The 23080-nt window shown below is 40.9% G+C and overlaps 2 protein-coding genes across 5 annotated transcripts in view; one reads left to right on the forward strand and one right to left on the reverse strand.

The window, feature by feature from the left end:
* USP47 (ubiquitin specific peptidase 47) overlaps window positions 1-13466 on the forward strand; it is an 89221-nt gene extending 75755 nt beyond the window's left edge. For all 4 annotated transcript variants that reach the window (XM_084893509.1, XM_084893507.1, XM_084893508.1 and 1 more), the window contains 10 exons: window positions 1109-1228; window positions 2264-3041; window positions 4573-4748; window positions 5079-5159; window positions 6443-6558; window positions 6918-7036; window positions 9036-9166; window positions 10900-10947; window positions 11033-11163; window positions 11970-13466. In XM_084893509.1, coding sequence (XP_084749635.1) covers window positions 1109-1228; window positions 2264-3041; window positions 4573-4748; window positions 5079-5159; window positions 6443-6558; window positions 6918-7036; window positions 9036-9166; window positions 10900-10947; window positions 11033-11163; window positions 11970-12144 — 1875 coding nt within the window. In that variant the 3' untranslated portion in view covers window positions 12145-13466. The remainder of the gene's footprint in view (window positions 1-1108; window positions 1229-2263; window positions 3042-4572; window positions 4749-5078; window positions 5160-6442; window positions 6559-6917; window positions 7037-9035; window positions 9167-10899; window positions 10948-11032; window positions 11164-11969) is intronic.
* Window positions 13467-19102: 5636 nt separating this feature from the next.
* Window positions 19103-23080, reverse strand: part of DKK3 (dickkopf WNT signaling pathway inhibitor 3) — a 37181-nt gene continuing 33203 nt past the window's right edge. The window contains exons 6-8 of the mRNA XM_084893526.1: window positions 22379-22523; window positions 21474-21630; window positions 19103-20566 (exon numbers count right to left, since the gene is read on the reverse strand). Of these exons, the coding sequence (XP_084749652.1) occupies window positions 20347-20566; window positions 21474-21630; window positions 22379-22523 (522 nt within the window). The 3' untranslated portion in view covers window positions 19103-20346. The remainder of the gene's footprint in view (window positions 20567-21473; window positions 21631-22378; window positions 22524-23080) is intronic.

Here is a 23080-nt window from a genome sequence, read left to right on the forward strand (position 1 = left end):
GGCTGACACTCTATCCACTGAGCCAAACCGGCCAGGGCAGGATTTTTATTTTTTATTTTTTAAATATATCTTTATTGATTTCAGAGAGGAAGAGAGAAGGGAGAGATAGATAGAAACATCAATGATGAGAGAATATCATTGATTGGCTGCGTCCTGCATGTTCCCTACTGAGGATCAAGCCTGCAACCTGGGCATGTGCCCTTGACTGGAATTGAACCTGAGACCTTTCAGTTCACAGGTTGACGCTCTGTCCACTGTGCCAAACCAGCTAGGGCTCATGGAGGGTTTTTAAATAGTAAACATAAAGTTTGGGATCTATCTGATGTAGGCAATAGAAAGTAGGTTTTTTGGTTTGTTTTTCTAACATTGGTGTGATGAGTTCTACTATAGAATGTTAAGTCTTTCCACACTAGACTAGTATTCCAAATAGATTGAAAGAGGTGTCAGGAATGTAGATGAGGCAGTTGTTGAAATAATTCAGGTGATGGAATCTGACTAGAAATTCTAAAAGGTATAGATTGTAATAATTATATAAATGGAAGTGGGATTTGTGTTTGGTAAATGTTGGACTAAGGTAGGAGCACTGATAGCCTGAGGAGTTTTAAACTTGGGTAATCACAAAGGTAGTTTCTATTATATTAATAGAAATAAAAGAATAAGGTCGGGGAAGGAGGTGGAATAAATATTGGCCACATTATATGAGTTAATGATAAAGAACATAAGATCATTCAGAATTTGAGTTTGAAACCATGATGAAAACGTTTACATTTCCTTGGACAAATATATATATATATATATATATATATATATATATATATATATATATATATATATATAATTAGTTCATTGCAGAAAAATTCTTTTTTTAATATATTTTATTGATTTTTTTATAGAGAGGAATAGAGAGTTAGAAATATCGATGAGAGAGAATCATCAATCAGCTACCTCTTGCACACACCCCACTGGGGATGTACCTGCAACCAAGGTACATGCCCTTGACCGGAATCGAACCTGGGACCTTTCAGTCTACAGGCTGACACTCTATCCACTGAGCTAAACCGGCTTCGGCAAAAAGAGTATTTTTTAAATTAAATTACTTTCATTATAGGCTATCCATTTACCTGCTGAGACAATGAGAATAGTGCTGGAACGCTGCTACAATGATTTGCGTCTTCTCACTGTGCCTAGTAAAACCCTGAAGGCCGAAGGCTTTTTTAGAAGTAACAAGGTATCTCTTATTTTTTCATTATTATTTTCTATGTTGGTAAAAGCAAATGAAATTAAGTTTTAATATTATAAGCTCAACTTCTAGCAATATCCTTTGTAGTCAAGTCAGATCTGGCTTCTTTCTATCCTGAATTAGTCTTGCTGGCTCTTCTTTTTGCCTTGATCATGAGCTTTCCCCACCAGGAGTGTTCTTTCTCTTCCTACATTTTTTTTCAAGCCCCAGATTAGCACTGCCTCTTTGATGTAGCCTTCTTGACTATTTTGTTCATAATGATTAGGTCCTTTGAATTTTATTCATTCTTGAGCTTCTCCCATAAAGTAGTACATGCTTCATTGTGAAAGTTAGAGGCATTCCTAGTATAAAGAAAATTATCATATTGGCTTCACTCTTTGCCTACTCATCTATCTCTGTTAAAAATGAGAAAGTTCATGTTGACGTTTTGTTTCATTTTATGATGTCACTGCATTTCATTATCATTTTTCCCATGTACTTCTAATGCCATTGGTTTTAGCTGGATAAATTATACTCAAAAGTTTCCTTGTTTGTCATTTTTATTTATCACCTTTTTCAGTCTCTGTGTATTTTTTTATTGTTTCCTTGCAATTAATTTGCTATAGAATCAAGTCATTTGTCCATTAGATTTTTTTTCTATATTCTGGATTTTGGTCTTGCATTTCCAACATATCTTTATACGTGTTCCTCTATCTATATTCATGCTAAGCTTTGATTTCCTAAATAGCAAGATATGGATACAGAAATTTCCTGAAAATGGACAACCCAATAAATAAGATACCTGCATGTGTGTGCCTATCTCTCTTAGCACAGTTTTATGGCTAATTATAAATACATATAAACAATATTTAGTATAATCTCCAAAAACCATGCATATGTCTTTTAGAAGCACTATCGTCCCAAAATGTATCACTTTTTATGCACTGTCTGATACTGACATAATATGATGAATGAGAATATCACTAAAATTAATGATGCAATATAACTAATGATGCAATATAACCCTTTTGACTTAATATTTAGGTGTTTGTTGAAAGTTCTGAAACTTTGGATTACCAGATGGCCTTTACCGACTCTCATTTGTGGAAACTCCTGGATCGGCATGCAAATACAATCAGATTATTTGTTTTGCTACCTGAGCAATCTCCAGGATCTTATTCCAAAAGGACAGCATACCAGAAAGCGGGGGGTGATTCTGGTAATGTGGATGATGATTGTGAAAGAGTCAAAGGACCTGTGGGGAACCTAAAGTCTGTGGAAGCTATTCTAGAAGAAAGCACTGAGAAACTCAAAAGCTTGTCACTGCAGCAGCAGCAAGATGGAGATAATGGGGACAGCAGCAAAAGTACTGAGACGAGTGACTTTGAAAATATCGAATCACCTCTCAATGAGAGAGACTCTTCTACATCGGTGGATAATAGAGAACTTGAACAGCATCTTCAGACGTCTGATCCTGAAAATCTTCAGTCTGAAGAACGATCAGACTCAGATGTGAATAATGACCGGAGTACAAGTTCAGTGGACAGTGATATTCTTAGCTCTAGTCATAGCAGTGACACTTTGTGCAATGCAGATAATGCTCAAATCCCTTTGGCTAATGGACTTGACACTCATAGCATCACAAGTAGTAGAAGAACTAAAGCAAATGAAGGAAAAAAGGAGACATGGGATACAGCAGAAGAAGACTCTGGAACTGATAGTGAATATGATGAAAGTGGCAAGAGTAGGGGAGAAATACAGTACATGTATTTCAAAGCGGAACCGTATGCTGCAGATGAAGGTTCTGGGGAAGGACATAAATGTATGTACTTAAAAAAGAAAATGCTCCTTTAAATTTATACTCAGTTTATTTAAAATTTTAGTTTAAAAAATCAGCTAAGAGTTATATACCTTGTTCTAAGACCACCTGTAACTATAAAACTGTTCCCTATCACCTTAGTTTTCACTTTCGATGGAGTTATAGTGAACAGCATTCTTAGACCTGTGAAACACATTAGACCTTTGACAGTAATGATGTCATAACTCTGGTGAGATGTTATTTTTCAAAAAGAATATTTTTAAAGGGAAATAATTATGATAAAAATACTAAATAAAGTATTATGAAATAGTTTAAAAAGTAAATAATATCCAAAAAAAATAAAAAGGACACTTTAGAAAATGCTATACTCAATGTACTCAATGCCTAAAAAATTTTTTATCTCTTCCCCTTCCTCCTCCTCCCAATGCAAACAACTCCCCTCTGACACCTCTTAAAAAGTATATAACTAATTGAAAAAGTCAGAGAAAAGGAAAGGTGCTTTTGTTTTTTTAACTAGTAAGGTCCAGATAACACTGGAAACATGTGACATTTACACTTACAACTTGCAAAAACTCAAGTGAGAAAATGTGAATTGGTGGGCCCAAATGGAGACAGAGAAACTCTATAATAATGCTTTAAATTTCTATGGAGGTTTTTTTGTTTGTTTGTTTGTTTGTTTTCTCTTGTAAGGCTCATTGACTTACGTTATCTCTTTTAGTTCTTATTAGCTGTGTAAAATTGATGTAGATGCTTTTCACTGATGAAGAAACTGGCTTAGATAGGTTAAATAGTTTGCCTGAAGTCACAGAGCCAGTAGGTAACACTCCTGAGATCAAACTTGGGTTTTGATTGTAAGCCTCATATGTCTTCTACCATCTCATGACTACTACCATTGCTCCTTACTTTCCTCACATCATAGTAAAAAATTAGCCAGTAGCTATTTTTACCATTTTCAACCCTGCAAGAGCATTAGAATAATTAAAACTAGTTTCTCTTTAGGCAGAGGTTAGAAATTGTGGGGAAGCACGGGAGAGGCAGTTACTATATATCTGGCACTGTGCTCAAAGCATGATAACTCTACTACCTCATTGAATTCACTGTAAAACTATGAGGTAAATACTATTATCTTCATTTTTCAAGTGAAGAAATGGAGGTATGGAGGCTGACAGCTTGCTCCTTGTCAAGGAAGCAGGAGAGATAGGCTTGGAACCCAGCCAGAGCCCACCCTTTGCTGTGTAGAACTAGAAATATGTGTATTTGGAAAGAATTTCTCAACATTTGTTTTTAATTCAACAGTTAAAGTAAATAAGCACTTAAATATCTCAGAACATTTAAAGCTATTAGATTAGTCTATCATATACTCAGTGTCCATGTATTTTATCCATCTGATGTTTTATATTAGCTAAAAGTCAAATAATTGAAAAGGGTGCTTTTTCCTGCTTACAGTACAATAAAAAGTATATGATCTGTTCTATTTGTAACATGACAAGTTACTTTTACAGTTTTGTTTATGTTTTGTTTTTTGTGTGCTTAGGGTTGATGGTGCATGTTGATAAAAGAATTACCCTGGCTGCTTTCAAACAACATTTAGAGCCCTTTGTTGGAGTTTTGTCCTCTCACTTCAAGGTCTTTCGAGTATATGCCAGCAATCAAGAGTTTGAGAGTGTTCGACTGAATGAGACACTTTCATCATTTTCAGATGACAATAAGGTTGATTAAAATAATTTTCAATAATTAGAGTCTTTTAAATGATAGAAATGAAAACATCTTGTACTACATCCAAGTAAGATGAACTAGACACCCTAAATGGATAATTTGATGTTTAGTGGTTATTTGTTGTTGGGTGCTTTTTTACTCATCTAAATGTTAAATGTTAACTGTGTCAGTTACTGTTCTAGGTGCTGGGGAATCAGAGGTAAAATATATCTGTTCTTAGAGCCCATTATCTAGAGAATTTTGGAAAACAAGCTAAACAGTGGGTGAGAATGGGTTGTTTGTTCTGCTGAGAAAGTACATCTAAAACATGTTTTTAATTTATAGATTACAATTAGACTGGGGAGAGCACTTAAAAAAGGAGAATACAGAGTTAAAGTGTACCAGCTCCTGGTCAATGAACAAGAGGTAAGTAATAAACGCAAGATAAGATCACTTTTATTAGTTATTGAAAACATACAATTCAAAAATTTTATTACTAGTCATTTTTTTTTTTATCTCTCTAAAGCAGAAGCAGGCAAACTTTTTCTAGGATGTCTTTTAGTTGTGCAGGCCATACTGCCTCTGTCGTAGCTACTCAATTCTGCCATTGTAGCATGAAAGCAGACTATATGTAAAACCAATGCAAGTGACTCTGTCCCACTAAAATTTTATCTATAAAAGCAGGCAGGGGATGAATGTTGCTCTCAGGTCATTTTTTGTTGTGCCCCTACTCTAAAATGTTGCTGTGATCGTTGGAGTGAGGCAAAAATTTCCTGCTTTTCAAAGGGTATTTTGTTTTCTGGGAATGATTGTATAATGCTACAAGTGGATAGCACTTGATATGTTGAGTGTATAGGCTCTTTTTGTGTTCAGAGCATCATTTTAGTATTTAACAAGTATTTATCTAGTGTTTACTATGTGCTCTAAGAGCTTACAAGTATTAATTCTTTTAAGTCTCTAACTACTATTTGTTATTCCCATTTTATAGATGAAGAAACTGAGGCAGAGAAGTTGAGTAACTTGCACAAAGTCATACAACTTGAAAATAGTGGATTAAGGTTCTAACCAGGCTGTTTTTAGGGAGTAATCAATAACAATAATACATAAGCCAGAAAAATAAGGCAAAGACCTTATTTTCATGATGTTTATATCTTATTGGGGACCTAGACAAATGTGAAAAACATATAAGGGGATACATTTTTCATGAAATAACTTTATTCATTCAACAAATATTTTATTGGGCACCAATCATATCTCTTATATGTGATCCATTACAATCATTTTGACTTACATGTTTCTTCCAAGTTTGGGTTTTGTAATAAATACTATGTCTCTTTTGAGACATTTAATGAATGTTACTTGGAGAATTAGTATGCATTTCCCTTATTTTAGTCTGTAAAGTGATTCTTTTTACATTCAAAATTATCACTTTAATACAAGAAGGGAAATATGAATTTGTTATTTTAATCTTTACAGTGAGGAAGATACTGTCCCCAGTTTTATAGATGAGAACTCTGAGGCACAGAAATATTAAGTAAATTACTCAAGATAACTAAGTTAATAACTAGTGGAGCCAAGATTTGAACCTAGGAAGATATCTTAGACATCTAAACTGAGGCCCATAATTATCACAGTGTAAAGTGCAAATAAAATGTCTTATTAATCTTATTTTAATGTATAACTCAAGCTCTATTTATTTATGTTTCTAGCCATGCAAGTTTCTGCTAGATGCTGTGTTTGCTAAAGGAATGACTGTACGGCAATCAAAAGAGGAGTTAATTCCTCAACTCAGGGAGCAATGTGGTTTAGAGCTCAGTATTGACAGGTAAAGTAAAATTATAGTGTCATCAGTGACTTGAAGAAAGAACGTGTGTCAAATTATATGGATTGGTGTGATTTTCTAAAATTAGAAGAATTAAAAATCCCCATAGTATTCAGAATTTCAGCACTGCAAATTAGTTTAATAGAACTAAGCAAAAGTGCTAGAGTTGTATTTAAATTTCCTCTGTATAATACTACTAAAGATGAAGTATTAGGAGCATTTTATTTTATTTTCCCCAAATTTTAATGAATAACCACTTGACTTAAACATAATTAATTATTCCTTGATGTCAGATTTATGTCATTTTTTAAAGTTAAGAATTTCAAATTATAGTACTTTAAAATGTCTTATCATATTTGTAGGTTTCGTCTAAGGAAGAAAACATGGAAGAATCCTGGCACTGTCTTTTTGGATTATCATATATATGAAGAAGATATTAATATTTCCAGCAACTGGGAGGTTTTCCTTGAAGTTCTAGATGGTATTACCAATATTTTTTTTTGGGGGGGTGGGGGAGTGAATCACTTGGAAATGCTCTATAATTAATAGAAGCCTATAGTTCTTTTAATCAAATAATGAGTTTCTTCTATCTTTTCTCTAGCTCCCATTTGCCTTTTAAATGTTCCCTTTGTGCTCTGATTTTTAAAAAATATTTCCTCTTACAGGGAAATTGCAATTTTTTAAATATTTTCTTAGCCATGTTTGTTACTTAGTTTCTTTTTTTGTTATGGCTTATTTTGTGTTGAAGATGTGCTATTGATAATTTATCGAAAATTTAGAGAACAATGACTAGTTTCCTAGGCTTTCATAATGAAGTACCAAAGGTGGGTGGTTTAAACTACAGAAATGTACTGCCTCCCAGTTTTGGAGGCTGGAAGTCCGAGGTCAAGGTGTCAGTAGCTTTGGTTCCTTCTGAGGGTTGTAGGGAGAGTTTGTTCCAGGCTTCTCTCCTAGCTTATGGTGGTTTGCTGGCAGTCTTTCGTGCTCCCTGTCTTGTAGATGTATCATCCTGATCTTCACATGTTCTCCCTGTGGGCTTGTTTATCCCTATCAAAATTTCCCTGTACATAAGAACACTAGTCACTTTTCTACACTAATGATCTGATTTTAACTTAATTATCTCTGTAATGACCCTATTTCCAAATAAGGTCACATTCTGAGGTACTGGGGTGTTAAGACTTCAAAGGAGGGGGGGGCGATTCAACCCATAACAGTGACCTAGAGGAAGTACTTGTGTTTGTCATACCTCCTGGTGTTACTACCATTGGTGTATTTAAAGTATTTTTCAGAGGAAGTAGTGGGAGGAAAATTGGCTTTTAGGAGATGATATCAAGGAAAGCATTGGGTTTTCTATATATATTCTCTTGTGACTTTGCTATCACTTAGAAAGATTTTGATTTTCCTTTTACTCCCATAGAAATTAAAATATAACTTCTGAATGTTTCTTTTTAAATTGTGATAGTTTTCAGAAGGCTCAGTAATACTAACACTTTGCCTATTTCAGGTCTAATTTGGTTTAAATTTTAATGGTTGAAATTTTTATTAAATGACAAGTTATGGGGAAACCAGGAAAAATCAGGATACTGTATGCAGTTCTGTGTAAGGAAGTGCTTCACAATGTAATTTCTTCTCTGAGTGTCTGGGCCTTAGAGAATAATTACTGTGTCTGGGTAGGCCAGGAAGAGATCATGAAGAACACAGAAGTCACCCTTCCTAGGAAGGATTGATTATGTGTTAGCAGAGATGGGTTAGCCAGATAATGTTATTGAAAGGCGGTGCCTGCATCAGTATCATACCAATACATATTTTAGCATCAAATAGTTGAGTAAGAAGTCATAGAATTAAATCTAAAAAGAATTTATTGACCTGTAAAGTTGGTGCTTAAAAAATGAATAAGCAACTAGTGATTGCTTTCTAGATGTACAAAGTCTGTGGGTGAACCAGAACTCGAAACATGTAATTCCAAAATGATAGGTACTAAGGACCAAATCAGCACAATTTGTTCTTATATATACCAGAGAGAAAGGTAACAGTTGAGCTAGGTTTTGAGGAAACGGTAAATTTTGGGGTGTAAATTTTAAAGAGAAGAATTAATGACAGCCTGAGTAAATAAAGGAGGTAGAGTGAAGACAATATGATTACAATTTTAGATTGTGGATAGTAGCCAATAGAGAAGCAAAGATCGGCAATCCAGAGAAGAGAGTAATTCATAGAGCAGTGCTCAGCAGGAGTCAGGAGAGAATGAAATTAGGAATACTGGTGGAAGCAGAGCTTGCAGAAGAGTTAGGAATCATCTTCTGAGACTGGAGGGAAAAGTAAATATTTCATTCTCCAATACTCCTGGGGATAATTGGGTTCTTTTATGCCCCCTTTGTCAGAGTAACACTTGAAGTAAATCCTTTGGTTTAGGGAGGCATAGGAAAAATCAGATTATAAACTCTGAGAAAATACTCTGCGAGTCTAATCTTGCATGTTCATAGGGGTGGAGAGGATGAAATCCATGTCACAGCTTGCAGTTTTGTCAAGACGGTGGAGGCCCTCTGAGATGAAGTTGGATCCCTTCCACGAGGTTGTGTTGGAAAGCAGTAGCGTTGATGAGTTGCGAGAGAAGGTAAGTTCATTTTTAACGAAATGAGCTAGTATACATTTTGTATTTTTCTCTGTATTGCCTAAGAGGTATCCTAGGAAGTGACTGCCAGATTCTGACGCAGCAATCTTTCTTTCTTTGTCACATTTTATGACACCTTGAATTATACATTCTAGTTGTTTAAGTCTCCTGATGCCTTGAAAAATAACATTGGCTTCTGGTCATTCAGAAGTGGACTCTCACTTTCCGTTATTTCCATCAATTTTTTCCTAAGTAGTTAGGATTAATTAGAAGTTACCAGAGTAAATTGCTGTATGTATTAAAAAAAAGAGAAAAAAGAAAAGAAAGAAAAAAAGAGAGAGGTAAAATTAGAGAATCTAGATGATGTTCTCTTTTGAATTTTTTATTTTATTTATTTTTTATATATTTTTATTGATTTCATAGAGGAAGAGAGAAAGAGAGAGAAACATCAATGATGAAAGAGAATCATTGATTGGCTGCCTCCTGTACGCCCCATACTGTGAATCAAGCCTGCAACCCAGACATGTGCCCTGACTGGGAATTGAACCGTGACCTCCTAGTTCACAGGTTGATGCTCTCAACCAGGTCATGCCGGCCAGGCTGAATTTTTTATTTTAAAAGTGAGAGTTTTAAGGATCTCTGGGAAAAGAATGAATTATTTAGAAGCAATACTAGGACAGCTGGCATTTGGGGGGAAAAATTATGTCGATACTTTACACTAAACACAAAAATAAATCATAAATGTATTAAATTTATATTAAGTTAATAAAGTGATAAATATACTAGATGAAAATATTTTTATAATCCTGGAGAGGGAAAGATATTTGTAAGCATAATACAAAAAATTAAAGAGAAAAAAAAAGATATATAGAAGTTAAATCTTCTGCAGTCAAAAAAATTTTTTTAGGCAACTGATAAAGTTAAAAAATAAAGGAAAAAATATTTGAAACATAATATATGAAACATGTCCATAATTTTAAGGAACCCACTACATTAATAAGATGAATAATCTCATTTTCAAATAGGCAAATTACATGATTAGGGAATTTGTTAAAGAAATACAATTTAAAACAACCTAATTTTCACTTCCTATAATTGATGTAAATTTAGAAAGTCAGTGAAAACCTAAGGTCATTAAGGTAACAGGAAATTTACACCTTTGGTAATTGATATAATTTTTTTCATGGTTCAGTTGGGCATGATCAACGATCTACATGTGCAATTCCACATCTAAGAATTCAGTTCAAGGAAATATTTGCAGAAATATGTCAGGATATTCATGGAAGTGTAAAGTATAGCAGTGTAACTGGGAAAAATTTAGAACAGGCTCAATGTCCACATTAGTTGAGGATAAAATAGTTCAACTATTTAGGAGAATGCAGTTACTCCATATCCTATTCCTACAATAGAATAATTATTCTTATAAAATAAATGTATTATATAGAGATGTTTTATAAATAAAATTTTACATATATTAGAAATTTTTGCATATAGTTTATATATGCATAGGAAAATGTCTAGAAGGAATATACAAAATTGATATTTCTGGGACATGGCATTTGCAGAGCAGATAGATTAAATAATTTCGCTTTCTCCTTTTTTCCTAATTTTTTTATATCAAATGTGTATTACTTTAAAAAAAAATCTAGCTATTTCTGTTTGTTGGATGAAAGGAAAATAACTTTTAAAAGTAAATTTATATTTTAAATGAACTCATATGATGTTTTCTTTTATAGCTTTGTGAAATCAGTGGAATTCCTTTGGACGATATTGAATTTGCCAAGGTAAAGCCCTGAGAATGTTTGCATTGGGTAACGAGTAGGCATTAAACATGGTTAATGGCCTGGTTTATTCCTTCATTCTCCTTAGGGTAGAGGAACCTTTCCCTGCGATATTTCTGTCCTTGATATTCATCAGGATTTGGATTGGAATCCTAAAGTTTCTACCCTGAATGTCTGGCCTCTTTATATCTGCGATGATGGTGCAGTCATATTTTATAGGTAACGTGCACAGTGTTTTTGTTATTTCTAGTGATATAACATTTTTGTTTTGCATAAATGTCATTTTTCATAAATACTTTTATTATTGTTAGAGCATCCCTGACTAATAGAAATATAATGAGAGCCGCACATTTCATTTTGAAATTTTTCTAGTCGCCATATTTAAAAAAATGAAACAGGAAAAAAAATTAATAAAATATTTTTAATCCTGTATGTTCAAAATATTATGATTACAACATGTAATCAATATTTAAAAAAAAGTCATTTGTGAGTTATTTTACAGTTTTCTTGTAGTAAGTCTTAGAAATACTGTGTATATGCTGTACTTCCAGCACATTTTAATTTTGATCAGGCACATCTACAAGCAGTCAGTAGGCACATGTGGCTATTCGCTGATATGTTGGATAATACAGATGTAGAGGACAAAGGAGTCATTGGAGCTTGGCAGATACAGGTTCAAATTTAGCTTTGTTATTTACCTAACTCCTCATTTGCAAAGTGGTGACAAATTTTATGAGAATTAGAACTATTATTACATTTTTGAAAACTGGTACAATGCTTGTTATTAAATAGATGTTCAGAAATTATAGCTGCTATACTAATAACATGGAAATTGTGCCAGTTTTAGAAGTGAGTGCTATACTAATAAACACATTAGAATTTTACAACATCTTAGTATATGAGATTAATTTCATTGGTGACAGCAGATTTCACTTTCTCACTAAGGAGCATTATAGTATTCAAGCATAATTTAATAGAGGCAGGGGCTATACTGGCCTAATGCATCATTAATATTTTAAATGTAGGGATAAAACAGAAGAATTAATGGAGTTGACAGATGAGCAAAGAAATGAACTGATGAAAAAAGAAAGCAGTCGACTCCAGAAGACGGGCCATCGAGTAACATACTCACCTCGGAAAGAGAAAGCATTAAAAATATATCTGGATGGAGCACCAAATAAAGATCTGACTCAAGACTGACTCTGCTAGTATAGCATTTTCCCTGGGGGATTTGGTTTTAATTAGACGGTTCACTGCTACTGTGTAGTGCCATTATGGCCGGACATGGTTAGGGGTAACCCCGTGACACCAGCACTGATTGGACCTTCACCAATCAGAAGCTCAGTGCCCAATGGGCCACTGTTTTGACTTGGAATCATGTTGTGCACTATAGTCAAACGTACTGTAAAGTGAAAAGGGATGTGCAAAAAAATAAAAACAAACAAAACCTGCTACTAGAAAAGGGGAAAGGGGAATGAGTAAATGTCTTTTTTTGCGGACAAATGTGCACATAGCCGCTAGTAAAACTAGCCTCAAACAGGATGCTCATAGCTTAATAATAAAAGCTGTGCAAAGGCCATGAATGAATGAATTTTCTGTTTATTTCACTGATACACACATTACCTCATTGACAATTCGTAAGTAAATGCAGCGTGTGTTGACTCTTGGAAAGCAGCAAAAATAGGAGCTGAAGAAGGAAATTCTTAGAACCAGCCGTACGTAACCCAGTAAAGAATTGTGAATTTGTGTTTTCTTGTTTCATTTTTTGCGAAGTATAAAGAACATTATTCTGGAACATCGAAACATTTCCCTTAGACTGCTCCCAGCAGATGGCAGCTCAGATTGCTGAATATTGTAATTATAACTGTACTTAAGTTATGGATGTAGACAATACATTTCACTCGTTCATTCAGCATGTAAATATAACTGATCCTATTGAGTTAACCTACTTGCAGTTCACCTATTTCCCATGGTTCTTTTCACATGTCATCCATGATGTACATTTGTGTACATTGAGAAGTATAGCAGTCTGTAAATGTATTCCTCGGTGAGGTTCCTCAGTGCTGGGTCCCATACGGTTGTATTTGCCCTTGTTAATGAGGTTTTCTGTTCCACGGCTTCAGTTTTATTTCTTTTTGTACATTGCTTTTGAAAATATACTTCAAGGTTGAATCTTCCAGAACCCTTGTAAATCCCACTTTAATTTTTGGAGTTGATTTATAGTTACACGTAGTTTAACTTTGGGGAAATGTCTTAACATCGTGTTGAATAAACTTGCTAGTAAGTCAGGTCATAGCACAGGCTGATGCAGTCAATGTGATTTCATTGCAGAGTCTATTAGAATCGGCAAGTTTTTGCTTTGCTAAATACAACTATCCAATGAACACAATTATACGTACATTTTGAAAATGCCATCTAATTTATAAAAATCAATAAAAAGGTTTTGGTAAAACTTTTTCATGCCAGATGCTGTTTACAACAATGAACATGCCAATAAAACATTTGTTCATTCTGTTGTGTTACTTTAGTCATTCAACTTTTATGGATGAAGAATCTGGGTTAAGAATTGATTTGTTTTCTTTAAATATAACATTTTGTAATGTGTACTGGATAATGATCTCATTTCTATGATAACGTATGTTTACAGTAAAGTTCTCATAAGAGATGAAAAGCTGTTAATATTTAACTTTGGAGGATCCTGTCAATATTACAAAATCAGATTTTTACCTTTTTTACCTTTAAGAAATAATAATTAGAAAACAATATTAGCAGATGTTGGCTCTGCAGTTTGAATATAATGACTTAATATAGCTTAAAAGTCTCTTGGCATCCACAAGGATAAAAATCTTTTCTAAGGTATTTTTCTGGCTAATTTTTATTCCCTGTAAGCTATATAACATTCTGATCACTTCAAAGTAGTGTTCCGAGTTTGCATTGTTGGAACTGGCAGTTGTCTCAGAGGAAAACTGGGAACGTGGTGGGGAGTTGTCTCTCAGGATCACAGACTTTCTTTGGTCCATACAGGCCTGCCTGCTTGGGTCATGGGGTTAATAAACAGGGTTTCTGATTTCAGGGACTGACTGGAGCAAAGAAGGCTGATTTGTAAACAAAACTAGCTGTGATCTTGTTTGATTTGGTTTTGTTTAGTGTTCCTATAAGAGTAAATGCTAAAATTCTTCTCATTCTGTGCCTTCTGCCCTGATTTTTTATTTGTGTTTGCTACTTTTAGTTGCAGGCATATCACAAATACCAAAAGTAAAGAAAATTTCATTATAGAAAAAAAGTTTAAGCTCTCATTTTTCAGTACCCAATGAGTGAAAACACAATGTTGCCCTTAGTAATTTCAGTAAAGGGGTGGTAAACGTTTCAAAATGAACTTGTGATAGAACAGTAATTTGTGTTAAGGGAGATAAATGTGTGTCACACCAACACCACCAGTACCATCTCCACCACCCCTCTCCCCTTTCCTCAGATTCAAACGATCAAGTGAGCACCTCTGAGGCCAAAAGGCAGAGCATTAACTGTACCAACTGCCCACGCCGGGCAGGCCCGGAGCCTGGTTCGCCTGCTGAGTCTCCTGAGGCTGAGACAGGCCACAGGCAGTAAACTGACCCTGCTTCCACGCGAGGTTTCAAAGCACTTTTACTGTGCGGCAGATGGGTTTGTAGGCACGGACATTTCTGAGGCAGGGGTTAAAGGCGAGGAGGAAAAGCTACTGTTTCAAGACCATGCTATGGTTTGCTGCTCTGTACAGAAGTTCCCTAGTTAAAACTCCACTTCAGAAACGATGGAAGTGAAAAATAATAAAAATGGTGAGTGTAGGACTATCTACAAAAATGTTTGGCGATCTCTTTTGTACTGTAATGAAAAGTACTTTAAAATTCTGAGAGGGCAGGATGAACCAGTGCCACAGCTAGAAAACGGTCCAGTAGCTATTGGTTGCCAGGCTGCACTGTTAGGAATGGCTTTGTGACACATCTCTAGGCCAAGAGAGAAGGAGAGAGCTACAGGCTTACAATGTGGCCTGCGTTAAATGAGTGCACTAAGTCTGGAAGTGACCTGTGAATGTATGGAATGCAATAAAGTCTTATTCTGGTTCATTTGGCTACTGAAGTTCTCCCTCTGAGTTTTGCCCTTTGTTCTGCTTCGAGACCCTTCCCAGCTCTTTTGTCCTTATGACTTGCAAATTGTAGTCTAAAGTACATGGAATAGAGGAGAATCTGAATTAGCAAGTTTTTTGTTTGCTACCGTATTTTCTGGCGTATAAGACGACCCCCTAATTTTACAGTTAAAACATAGGTTTAGGCCTATATTCGCTGTATAAGACTACCCCCCACTTCCAAGGCAACACCAGTTCTTTTTTTAATAGACCGCCTCTCTGACTCTGGCCAATCTGAGCAGACTTTTTACTAGAACACAGTGTAGCTTCGGTACAGAACATGTATAATTTGCATGCATAAAAAGCCTGCTTGGATTGGCTGAGTTAGAGAGGCGGTCTATTAAAAAAAGAACTGGTGTTGCCTTGGAAGTGGGGGGTAGTCTTATACAGCGAATATAGGCCTAAACCTGTTTTAACTGTAAAATGAGAGGGTCTTATATGCCAGAAAACACGGTAAATAAAACTCCATCTAAACAATTCTGTGTAGTTTTTGAAAAACAATACTTGAGTCAAATAGTTATCAGAAGGCCATAAATTCTTAAATGCAAAATAGTGTCTATGTATAAAGTTTTGTAGGGTTGTTTTGTTTGAACCAGATTAATAAAGGAGCTTTTGTCCAAATAAATTTTAACCACCTAGACCAGTGGTCGGCATACTCATTAGTCAACAGAGCCGCAAACCACAACTCAGGAGCTGCAGTTTGCCGACCACTGACCTAGACTTAAGAGTATATGAAATCATGTCCCTTCCGTGTCGTTCACCTGGGGAAGCGGGGTACTGTGGTCATGGGGTTAGGTACAGTGTTCATTTTCAAAACTTGGCTTTGAGAAACACTCAAGAATACTGGACAACACCCAGAGTGTGTTAAAGCATTTAGAAAAGAATGCAGCAGTCAGTAGGGGCAAGCAAGGAGGACAAACAACACAGGCAGAATGCTCGGCTCTCCTGTCTGCAAGAAAAGCTGGCCTTCCGACTGCTCATGGCTGAGAAGTGGCCCCCTCCCCAGGGAATTTCTAGTGGGCCTTGTGGCCTGGCCTGAGAGGTGGGGAAGATACTCAGGTGCGTTCCCTGCTCCCAGCCTGCCCCTTCCCTGTCCAGATCTCATAGTTTTCTGCCTCGTTGATAATACTTAAGGAACCCATTTAGTTACGGAGTATCGACTTGAGATACAAATATGCAGAGGTAACTGCCAGCCCTGTGTGCTCTGTAGAATGCAGTTTCCCACTGAAGTCGGCTGTCATCCCGCTCTCAGTGCAGTCCTGTCACTTTTAAGTCACGGCATTATTAAAACAATCTGATCTTACTGGTCATTCGATTTAAAGCTTCCCCGCCACCAAGCGCAGTGCCCGTCCTTGGGGGGCCTGGCTCGGAGAGGAAGGGGGGCAGGCCATGCTCCTGCACCAACTCTGCCTGGAGGAGGGAAGAGGATAAAGACACGCCCTCACTGCAGCCTCCTGTTGGTCATGGGGCTCCTGCCGCCTTTTGTCCTGTCTGTTCATTCACTGTGAACAGGTGCCCAGCAGGTCCTCCCCGACAAGGACTCAATTCCAAACAGCACTGGAGTTTATGAAACTTGACACTTGCCAACCTCCTGCTGGCATGAGGCCTTCCTGTGAAATGTGTACCATTTGTCCCATGCTGCCCTGGTCCCCACTGAGTCTTTCACCCTTATTCCACCTTCCATCCCCCTCTTGAGGGTTGAGTGCTGTTAGAGTCTCCTTTTTGCCTCTGTTCCACACTGTGTAGCTGCTATAACATGCCCCTCTCCTTCCTGGCGCTCCTTCTCTGATCCAGTGGCAAGTCAGCGGGACTTGCGGCTTCTGCACAGACTCACCCCCATAATGCCTCAGTAGCTCCCATACAAATTGTGTGCTGCTCTTGAGTTTAGCTAAAGAAAGAAGTCTGATCCAAACCCCCCTTCCCCGATTCATGGGAGTTCGGAGGGAAATGGCCTGTTTTCTGAACACTAACTTCTTCAGCGGGGATGTCTTACCCCTTTTCTGGGCTATCCACAGAACAGATGTGCTGCTGCTGAAACGGCACCTCGGCAAGCCCTGTCCGGAGGGAGCTGCCCCACAGTTGTTGGCCTCTGAACGTAGAAACCCATCCTAGCAATCAGTCATCTCAGAATAATCAAGTTGCATTTCTTGGCTGTCTGAAGGGGATACACAGACCGCAGGAATACTTAATGCCTCTTTTCTGATCCCACACCACAGGATTCTCTTTTTTTAAAATACATTTTTATTGATTTCAGGGAGGAAGGGAGAGGGAGAGAGAAATATCAATGATGAGAGAGAATCATTGATCAGCTGCCTCCAGCATGCCCCACACTGGGGATCAAGCCCACACCGGGGCTTGTGACCTGACCAGGAATCTAATCATGACCTGGTTCATAGGCCGATGCTCAACCACTGAGCCACGTAGGCCAGGCCCCTTGCTTCTCTCTCTAACTCTCATCCTTCTGCCCAGTATCCCTTTCTCCTGTGCCAAAACCTAAAGAATCAGGCTCGTGAGGCAGGGAAAGCCAGTCAGGAGCGGGAAAGACAAGAAGGAACTAAACAGGAAGAATCTGCAGCCATTGTTTTTGTCCCATCACACTTCCTGTTCATTCCATGGCCTTGAGGGTGAATAGGCCAGCCATCCTCATCTGCGAGGAAGATCAGGATGGAGATAGAGCCGTGGCAGGAACTCTGGCCCTAAGATTCACGTACCAAACTTCACCGAACCCTTACCACATTCCATTTAGAATTACTCTTTATGTGGATTTCAGCCAAGTATTTTGCAAAGCCTCTCTTCTTTGCATATATTTTCCTGGCTATTGATAAAGTAGAGAAAAATAATATACCTGCATATTAGGTAAGCTCCATGAGAAAGGAAACTAGTTTTATCTGATTGTCTCCCTGGCACTTAATATAGAGCCTGACATATAGTAGGTGCTCAATAAATTTGATTGAAGTAATTTTCAGCCTCTTCTCCAAACATTTGCTCAAATGTACCTTGTCTTCCAACCACTGTGAATTACTTGCTATTTCCCTACATACTATCCTCCTTGCCTCCCTCCCTCGTGCCCAAGGCCCAGATGCCTTTTCCCATTCCTTCTGGCTTCCTGATCAGCTCCTATCATCTTTGAGAGCCAGTTCCCATGCTAGGTTTCCCAAGCCACATCCTTTGAGGCACCATAACATTGTTACAATATCAGTTTGACTGCTTATGTGTTATCGGTGCTGGGTATCCTTCAGGGTAGGGACCCTATCAGGATCAACCTGCACCCCCAGAGTATATCAGCACCTGGTTCTGAGCAGGCAATCTGTAAGTATGTGGAATAATAAGAATGTACAATGATGATTTTAACATTAAACAGAGAAGAGCTCTATATTTGATCTTAAAGTTATCACTTGACCCTGATGACCTTGACCCATCTCCATCCTATCCTTCGTATTGTTTTGTTTTTGACTTACAGCTCCATCACTTAACCTTTCAGAGCCTCCATTTCTTCATCTGTTAAATGGAGAAAATACTCATGAATTCAATGAAGATTCAATGAGGTAATATAGGCAGCCTGCCGCCAGATGACCTCAGTACCCAGTAGCTTTATTATCACAGGCCCTGAGGCCCTGCAGTGTGATGGCCCAGAGCTGCTTGATGAAGGAAAGCTGCCAAGGAAAGGGACATATACACTCCACTGACTCTTCCAGAAGACAGCGAAACAGATACTCTGAAGACGAATTCCCATCCCCGAATGGTTAGCATTTCTAACACATTTTGGTGCTGAAGTGTGCTTCAGTTGTCTGGAAAGTGTACTTACATGGGAGAGAGGCAGGTCATTTTTTTTTTTTTTTTTTTCCTGGCTGGAAGGATTTTTTAATATTTATCCAAAGTCAAAAGGAAAAAAGTCCAAGAACTACGAAAGAAGAGTTTAAGTGATTTATGCTTGATTTCTAAATGCAACATATGTGTGTATACATCACTTAAAACTCAAAGCATGCGTATACAATCATGTGCAACTTTTAAAATTTAATAACTCTGGATGAATACATGATGGAAACAGTCCATGACACCTGAAAAGATCGTTTGTGGAACAGCACACAGTTCAGAGCTCAGTCTGGGTCTTGCAGCCGTATTTCACAGAGCCTTGCTTGGTTTGATTTTCTCCATGTGGCTGATAATGGCCTGCAGTTGCTGGTAAGTGATTTTGCAAATTTCATTTACAATCCTGGCCCCACAATTACCCAAGTGCTGTTTCTGGCAAGTTAACGTAAATATTATGCTCCGATCCTGTCCCTTCAGAGTGACTAATGTAACTAACCGCCCCAGGGGACAGTGTCAGTTCCTCCTGTCACCACCAGAAGGATGACCCGTCCCACACTGAGGAGAACGCTATTTCCAAGAGGAGAAGTTGACTCTTGTAGGCATGTAAGTGCTAGTTTCACCTCCATTCCAGATGTGCCTCAGAAAAAGAAAAATTTCATTTTTCGTCTTAGTGGGGGGTATTTTTGGTGGCACGGGCTGGTGTGGAGCAGTAGGGGAGCACTAGGCTCGGGGTCACACTGGGTGAAATCCTGCTATGCTCGTCACTAGCCTGACCTCTCTGAGCCTCTGAGATGCTGACAGTTGGGGAGATCAATGCCCCTTCACCGGGCTGTGGTGACATGTCTGGATCGTGGAGGGGAAACGGCTTGCCTGGCACAGAGGTAGGAGCTGAGTGGCTGCTAAAAAGCTGAATGCGTGCAACTCGGAGGCCACAGGATGTTTCTCCCGAAGGCACAGCGAGCCTGTGCCGTGCGAAGAACTACGTGAGGGTTTCATTTGTTGGATTTTTGCCAGGTTTATGGTTGCTAAACAGGGTGCTCTTCTCCACATGTGTAAGCATCAACATTTCCCTACAACCCGTCATGAGGAAATTCTGCCCCCATTTCGGTCCCCTCCTTGGCTGGGGGCAGGGGGCACAGAACAAAATGAAACGTGCCATCTGCCAACCAGCGGAGGCAAAGCAGCCAGCACCTGGACCTGTTCAGCAGCCTTGTCCCGCCTTCCCCCGCACCCAGGCAGCGGAACTGAGATGCCTGGGGTGCAGCGTGGGGAGCGGGACGAGTATGCGGCCCCTCATTCTGTTTCGAGCCAGAGGGAGAATGTTCTGGGAAGAGGCCATGGAAAAAAGCCTGGTGAGCCAACACCTAGAGGACACAGCTGGGGAAATAAATTAGCTACTTCTATTGCACGTCTACCCGAGGACAAGCCAAGCTCTAGATCTCGTCTCCCTCCAGCAGCTCGGCGGCGGCATCCGGCTCCCCGAGAGCCATCTCCACCGACAGGCTCCGCTCCAGGTCCTCCAGCTCCCGGCGCACCTCCTCGATGAAGCTGCCGTCTCCGTAGTCGCCGGGGGCCTCTCGGGGCACCAGGCTCTTTCCGGCCTCCTCATGGCTCCCCACGAAGGTCGGCTTGCACACATAGACCAGGCTGTGGCTGTGGGGAGAGGGGCTGTGGCTCAGCCAAGGGCCGTGTCTCCTCTAACATCCCTCCTGCCAGCATCTTACCTTAGAAAAGATTGCTGAGGGCGCCCATTTTCGAAGAATGTACTCAAGGGGCAGCTCCTCTCCCCCCCCCCCCCATCCCCCCACACACACCACACACACACACACACACACCTTCAGGGGCAGGCCTGGCTTCCTGTGACTGCAGGCTCAGCATCCCAGGGGCAGGCCCTGAGGACAGGGGAGTCTGAGAGTTTACAGCTCCTGGCCCATCCCCGCCTCCAGGCAGGCGCAGCCCCTGACAGTGGGATAGGGCCTAACTGCCTCCCCTGCTGGGCCTGGGGGAGCCTTGGGCCTGTGGGGCAGGGAGGGGCCTTCTGTCTGCCCAGCCACCCAGGACTCTGCTGGGAGAGAGGGCTGGGTAACAGACGCCCAGAGGCCTGGGAAAAGCACACTGAGAAACAGCCATGGTGGTCTCTCAGAGCCTGCAGCCCCCTTTGGTATCCTCTGCCTCGGGGTGGGGCAGGCCCTCCCGGGTTTCTCTCCTAATTCTCTGCAGGCACCTTCTCAGCTGGTCCTTTGTCTAATGGGCCCGGGCTCCCCTCAGCCCTCAGCGCTCCTCCCTCCACACCCTCTTCCCAGACCACTCACTCCCGAGGCTTCAACCACCACCTAGAGGTGCCCCAACACTGTACACCGCCCCCCCCACCCCCGCCACACCTTCTTCTCAGTCCCAGTCCTACAGGTCTGACCATGACTGAGCCCCTCCACCAGGAAGATCAAGGACACTTCCCATCAAACCGATCCTCAACGGAGCCCACGTTTCCCAGCTCCTGAGTCCCCAGGGGGTGGCACCTCAATCCCCCCTTGGCCCCGGACAAGGACAGGTGGGGCCTCACCTGTGAGGCTGGCAGAGGAGGCCACTGGCACACGGGCAGCGGTCCAAAGCTCCGTCAGGCTCCAGCTCCCAGGTGATGAGGTCCAGGAGCCGGCTGGCAGGGTCGTGGCAGAGCTCACCCTCCACAGGCAGGGGTGTGCACACGGGGAACAGCAGGCCTGGAACCAGCCAACAGTCACCCCTGCGCCCCAGCACCACGCAGGCACCAGGGGAGGGAGAAACGGAATGCAACCTCCCACGTGCCACCCTCAGCCTCCAGGCGGAGGTTAGGCTTGAAGAAGTGGAGTGAGAAGCAATGAGAATGGCAGAAGGGGCTCAAGAGAGAATGAGCTGGAGCAGTCAAGGAAGACTGCCTGGAAGAGGTGGGCTTGTGCTGGGTTTTGAGGCCAAAGGTCAGAAGAAATTGACAGTGGGAGACAGGTGTTCGAGGCCGGGGATCAGCACCAATAAAAGCCTGGGGGTGGGCTCAGGCTGGGGCCGTGAGCCTCCCAAACGGGCCGAGTGGTGGAGAGAAAAGGAGGATGGGTCAGCTGGCGCTGGCCAAGGCTTGGAGATGGACCGGGAGTCTAATTAAAGCAACAGAACAGGAGTGGCTGCCACTCCCAGAGGAGAATTATCCAGAAAGCCGTTCCTGAGGAAACCTGCAGGAGCAGCAGGTACCAGGTGCACCGGGGGATGGGGAGGGTGGCCAAGGGCAAGGCTTTCAGAAACACTTGCAGGAGAGAGAGTGCCTGAGCTCTGCTCACCGGGGAGGGCAGTGCATGGAGGCCGTGGAAGAGGGGCCATTCGGTTCACAGGAAACGGGCCTGGAGCCAGCGCTACCTCAGGCTGGGGAGTGAGTGAGGTGGGGTGGGACGCTGGGGTTGGGGACAGGGCTCAGCCTGCACCCAGAAGGGAGCCACCCACCTCTCTGGAAGGCACAGCACAGCCCGGGCTGGCAGTCCCTCTGGTTGTCGCAGATGGTCCCGTTGCTGCCTTTGGTGGCTGTTTCGGTGCAGTGACCCCAGGCACACAGCTGGTCTCCGCAGCACTCACTGTCCCGGGTGCAGACCTGCAGGAGGTGGGGAAGCACAACAGCCCGGCTCACAGACCCGGCGAGCCCCGCCTGTACCCCCAACCCCCAGCGGGAAAGCCTTAAGACACTACCACATGGCCCACTGTACAGAGGAGGAAACTGAGGCCCTCGGTCGGAGAGGAGGGGTTTGTGGAAGTCATGGGAGCAGAGGTGAGGGGCCAGCACACTGGGAAACAGCCCTAGGGGAGGCATGAACCCGAGTCCTCCCTCACAGCTTGGGGCTTTGCCTTTAAAGGGTGTACATGTCTTTGCGGTTGTGCCCTGCCTCCTGCTCATTCAGTCATTAGGTCCCTGGGTCAGGAAGGAGGTGGCTTAGGGCCACAGATGCAGGCAGCACCAGGAGCCTTAGAAGCTGATTAGATTAAGGCCCAAGCCCGGGAGGGCCAGGTGGGTGGTCAGGCACGTGGGTGCCGTGGGCCTGGATCCCACGTGGGAAATGCAATTGGAGAGCAGAGCTGGTCCCCACAGCTGTGCCCAGTGACGGCACCCAGCGGGACAGGCCGGAGGGAACCCGCTCCCACCACGGCGGCTGG

The sequence above is a fragment of the Pipistrellus hanaki genome (genome assembly GCF_964339955.1).
Source record: "Pipistrellus hanaki genome assembly, chromosome: 9".
NCBI classification, from domain to species: Eukaryota; Metazoa; Chordata; class Mammalia; order Chiroptera; family Vespertilionidae; genus Pipistrellus; species Pipistrellus hanaki.